Below are 4,650 nucleotides of genomic sequence, written 5' to 3' on the forward strand. Positions count from 1 at the left end.
GTGTGTGTGTGTGTGTGTGTGTGTGTGTGTGTGTGTGTGTGTCACAGAGAACGGCTCAGAGTGTGTCGCCCCTCAGGCCTCAGAGTTTCCTGATGGTTTCTTCACGCTGCAGGACAGGAAGGACGGAGGCCTGGTTCTTTACTTCCTGCTCATCTTCTACATGTTCCTGTGTGTTTCTGTTGTTTGTGACGACTACTTCCTGCCGTCTCTGGAGGTCATCAGTGAGCGTGAGTTCCACAAACATCTTGTTTAATGTGTTCAGTGTGTGTTGTGTGTCTTTGTTTGGGTTTTATTGTGTTGAGTTGTGTAGTAAAACAATAAAAGGTTTTAGATTGTGAAGTTTTCAGATGTTTTGTTGTTAAAGAGTCAGGACTGTTTCCTGTACAAACCCTGATGAGTGGATCATGTGGTTTTGTTGGACCACCTTGTGGACCCTCAGGTCTGGGTCTGTCTCAGGACGTAGCAGGAGCCACCTTCATGGCAGCAGGAAGTTCTGCACCTGAGCTGGTCACAGTCTTTCTGGGTAAAAGTCATATTTAAACCCCTCCCCTGGCCAACAGAGACACGCCCCCTCCTTCCAGTAACTCCTCCCCTTTTTGTCTCAGGTGTGTTTGTGACGAAGGGGGACATCGGGGTCAGCACCATCGTGGGATCAGCTGTTTACAACCTGCTGGGGATCTGCGCCGCCTGTGGACTCCTGGCCTCCACGGTACCRCCTCACCCCGTCCCTCCACCGAGCCCGCATCTAGTCAACAAAAACTGGTTCTGGTTCTGGTCCCTCAGAGGTCCGGGGTCAGACCTGGTCCAGAACCTGGTCCAGAGAGTTCTGCTGCTGAAGGGGGTTCTGGATCAGGAGCTGGAACCAGTTCCTGTTGAGTAAATAAGGACTGTGTGGATTCTGTTGACCCAGGATCAGTTTAGAACCAGAACCGGTTCATTGTGTTCCTGTGTTCCCCTCAGGTGGGCCGGCTCACCTGCTGGCCTCTGTTCAGGGACTGCCTGGCGTACGGGGTCAGCGTGGCCRCCGTCATCGCCATCATCTCTGACAACCAGGTGTTCTGGTGAGTGGCCAACAGTGACTCAGCGTTTTGTTCACCTGGAACAGCCCAGTTCTGGTCCGACCAGAGCTCCGCCCACAACAAACACTACCTGTCAGCTTTCAAAATAAAAGCCCAGGATTCCTGCTGAAACCCTGCAGAGGACTGTTGTGTGATTGTGTTGTGCTGTTGTGTGATTGTGTTATGTTATGCTGTTGTGTTATGTTGTTGTGCTGTTGTGTTATGTTGTTGTGTTGTGCTGTTGTGTGATTGTTTTATGTTGTTGTGCTGTTGTGTTGTGTGATTGTTTTATGTTGTTGTGCTGTTGTGTTGTGCTGTTGTGTTCCATTGTTGTTTTGTTGTGCTACAGTGTTGTTGTGCTGTGGTGTGTTTGTGTTGTTATGTTTTGTGTTCGTGCTGTTGTGTTGTTGTTTTGTTGTGTTGATATGCTGTTGTGTGTTTGTGTTGTTTTGTTATGTTGTGTGTTTGTGCTGTTGTGTTGCGCTGTTGTTTAGTTGTATTGTTGTGTTGTGCTGTTGTTTGTGGTGCTGTTGTGTTGTGTGTTGTTTTATGTTGTTGTTTTATTGTGTTGTTGTGTTATGTTGTTGTTTTATTGTGTTGTTGTGTTATGTTGTTGTTTTATTGTGTTGTTGTGTGTTTGTGTTGTTGTGTTATGTTGTTGTTTTATTGGGTTGTTGTGTGTTTGTGTTGTTGTGTTGTTGTGTTGTTGGCCTGAAGGGAAACCTCAGCTGTTCCAGTCTAACTGACAGAAAATCAGTTAGTGTGTAGACAAACTGTGGTCAGACGGGTCCACATGGACCCACTTCAGACCTGGACCACAACAAACCTGTCTGTGAGGACAGAAACAACAGAGCCAACAGAACCAGAACCAGAACCTGGACTCCTTTAAAAGTCCAAATATTTGATTTACATTAAATCTGTGCTTTTATTTTGTTAAAAGACTTCAGGGTTTGAACCTGAACCAGAACCAGGATCCAGATTCTCTGGGAGTTCAAATGAAAAGATAAAAGTTCTGGAAATAAACGATGAGAAAATATTAAAACAGGATCAGTGTGATTTAAACAGTTCCTTTCAAAATAAGAGCGGCTTTTTTTAAAAGATGTCCTTAAAACAAAGCAGTTTGTGTTCACACTGCTCTGGTTCTGATGAGTCTGGTTCTGGTTCTGTTGAGTCTGGTTCTGGTTCTGTTTGTTCTGGTTCTGGTTCTGTTTGTCCTGACCCCATTGGTTCTGATTCAGTTTGTTCTGGTTCTGGTTCTGTTTGTTCTGACCCCATTGGTTCTGGTTCTGGTTCTGGTGTCAGGTACGAGGCGGCCTCCCTGCTGCTGGTCTACGGGGTCTACATCGTGGTTCTGTGCTTCGACCTGCGGATCAGCGAGTTTGTTCTGAGGAAGCTGAGCCCGTGCTGCACCTGTCTGGACTCAGGTGCAGGTGAGAAGCTGGAGGCGCAGCTTCTGATTGGCTGGAAACACGACACCAGCCTGAGGGTCCGCGGGCGGTCCAGAACCGACAGCGGCATCTTCCAGGACGACTCGGGCTACTCCCACCTGTCCCTCAGCCTGCACGGTCTCAACGAGGTCTCTGAAGGTCAGTCCGGACCGGCAGGGTCAAAGGTCACCGTGATGCGTTCAGGTTACAGCTATAAAAGCATGGGTCAGCTGCTTCAGCTGTGTTTTCAGCTGTTTTCAGTTGTTTTCTGCTGTTTTTAGTTGTTTTCGGCTGTTTTCGGCTGTGTTTTCAGCTGTTTTCGGCTGTGTTTTCAGCCGTTTTCGGCTGTGTTTTCAGCTGTTTTCGGCTGTGTTTTCAGCTGTTTTCGGCTGTGTTTTCAGCTGTTTTCGGCTGTGTTTTCAGCTGTGTTTTCAGCTGTTTTTGGCTGACATTCAGCTGTTTTCAGCTGTGTTTTAAGCTGTTTTCGGCTGTGTTTTCAGCTGTTTTTAGTTATTTTAAGCTGTTTTAGGCTGTGTTTTTGGCTGTTTTCAGCTGTGTTTTCTGCTGTATTTTCAGCTGTGTTTTCTGCTGACGTTTGGCTGTGTTTTCAGCTGTTTTTAGTTGTTTTCAACTGTTTTAGGCTGTGTTTTCGGCTGTTCTTAGTTGTTTTCAGCTGTTTTTGGCTGACGTTCAGCTGTTTTCAGCTGTGTTTTAAGCTGTTTTCGGCTGTGTTTTCAGCTGTTTTTAGTTGTTTTCAGCTGTTTTAGGCTGTGTTTTCGGCTGTTCTTTGTTGTTTTCAGCTGTTTTTGGCTGTTTTCAGTTGTTTTCAGCTGTCGTTCGGCTGTGTTTTCTGCTGTGTTTTCAACTGTTTTCAGCTGTATTTTTGGCTGTTTTCAGCTATTTTTCAGCTGTCTTAAGCTGTGTTTTCAGCTGTCTTAAGCTGTGTTTTCAGCTGTTTCCAGGTGTTTTCAGCTGTTTCCAGGTGTGTTTTCAGCTGTTTCCAGGTGTGTTTTCAGCTGTTTCCAGGTGTGTTTTCAGCTGTTTCGAGGTGTGTTTTCAGCTGTTTCCAGGTGTGTTTTGGGCTGTTTTCAGCTGTGGTCTCGTCTGTCTCCACGTCTCCCAGCAGAGCAGAGGAGCGTGTTCTCTGTCCCAGAGAACGACCTGAAGAGGATCTTCTGGGTCCTGTCCCTGCCCGTCATCACCCTGCTCTTCCTGACGGTCCCGGACTGCAGGAGGCGGTTCTGGAAGCGCTGGTTCATGGTGACCTTCCTCATGTCCGCCGTCTGGATCTCAGCCTTCACCTACCTGCTGGTCTGGATGGTGACCGTCGTGGGTAAGGAGCTCAGTCCTGGTCCTCCTGGTTCAGGTCCAGGTCTTAAGGTGCTCTGCAGGTCTGCGAGGACCACAAGTATTTGAGACTTGTGAGAAAATATGTGCAGATCAGAGTCACATGTTGGTCTGCTGCCTAATTCCTGGGATACCGTGGTTCAGCTGAGGGAGGGGGGCTGCAGGATTACAGCGGACCCCTGAGGAAACCCAGTCATGTGAGGACCTGCTGCGCATACGTGACCCCACATGGGTCTAAGAACAAGCTGGAGCTCTGTCTACAATAGAGACGTGGACCACAACACTCATGTGACGGTCCTCAGTCCTCAGAAGAACCAGATCCTTTTCTCCAGATGAAGTCATGAAAGTTCAAACAGCAACAACAAAGTTTGTGAATTTTCTAAATATTTTCTACCAATTATTAGTTTTTAATGAATGAGTCAAAGATCAGAAGATTTACTGCCTCGAGACAGAAACCTGAGGACAACTGAGACGGGACAGGAAGTCCTCGGACCAGTCCAGGACCAGGTTCTGTAAAGACTGAAGGACCCAGCTGTAACAAGCTGTTCCTCCAAACTGACCTCATGTTTTACAGGTTTTATACAGAACTACAGGAAGTACTTCACTAAGTAAAAATAAAATAAACATAATTAGTAACTGACCAAAGTAAACATACTTTATTACTGAATAAAATAAACGTACTTAGATACTGAACAAAGTAAACGTACTTAGATACTGAACAAAGTAAACGTACTTAGATACTGAACAAAGTAAACGTACTTAGATACTGAACAAAGTAAACGTACTTAGATACTGAACAAAGTAAATGTACTTAGTTA

General features: G+C 46.1%; 1 protein-coding gene across 1 annotated transcript in view; it reads left to right on the plus strand.

Annotated features, from left to right (window-relative positions):
* slc24a5 (solute carrier family 24 member 5) overlaps positions 1-4,650 on the plus strand; it is a gene marked incomplete at its 5' end in the record, with an annotated part of 11,613 nt that overhangs the window by 1,647 nt on the left and 5,316 nt on the right. Inside the window, 6 exon segments of the mRNA XM_014025976.1 lie at positions 48-227; positions 440-523; positions 606-709; positions 961-1,061; positions 2,361-2,644; positions 3,612-3,818. Of these exon segments, the coding sequence (XP_013881430.1) occupies positions 48-227; positions 440-523; positions 606-709; positions 961-1,061; positions 2,361-2,644; positions 3,612-3,818 (960 nt within the window).

Source organism: Austrofundulus limnaeus, unplaced genomic scaffold (assembly GCF_001266775.1).
Source record: "Austrofundulus limnaeus strain Quisiro unplaced genomic scaffold, Austrofundulus_limnaeus-1.0 Scaffold513, whole genome shotgun sequence".
Taxonomy (NCBI): domain Eukaryota; kingdom Metazoa; phylum Chordata; class Actinopteri; order Cyprinodontiformes; family Rivulidae; genus Austrofundulus; species Austrofundulus limnaeus.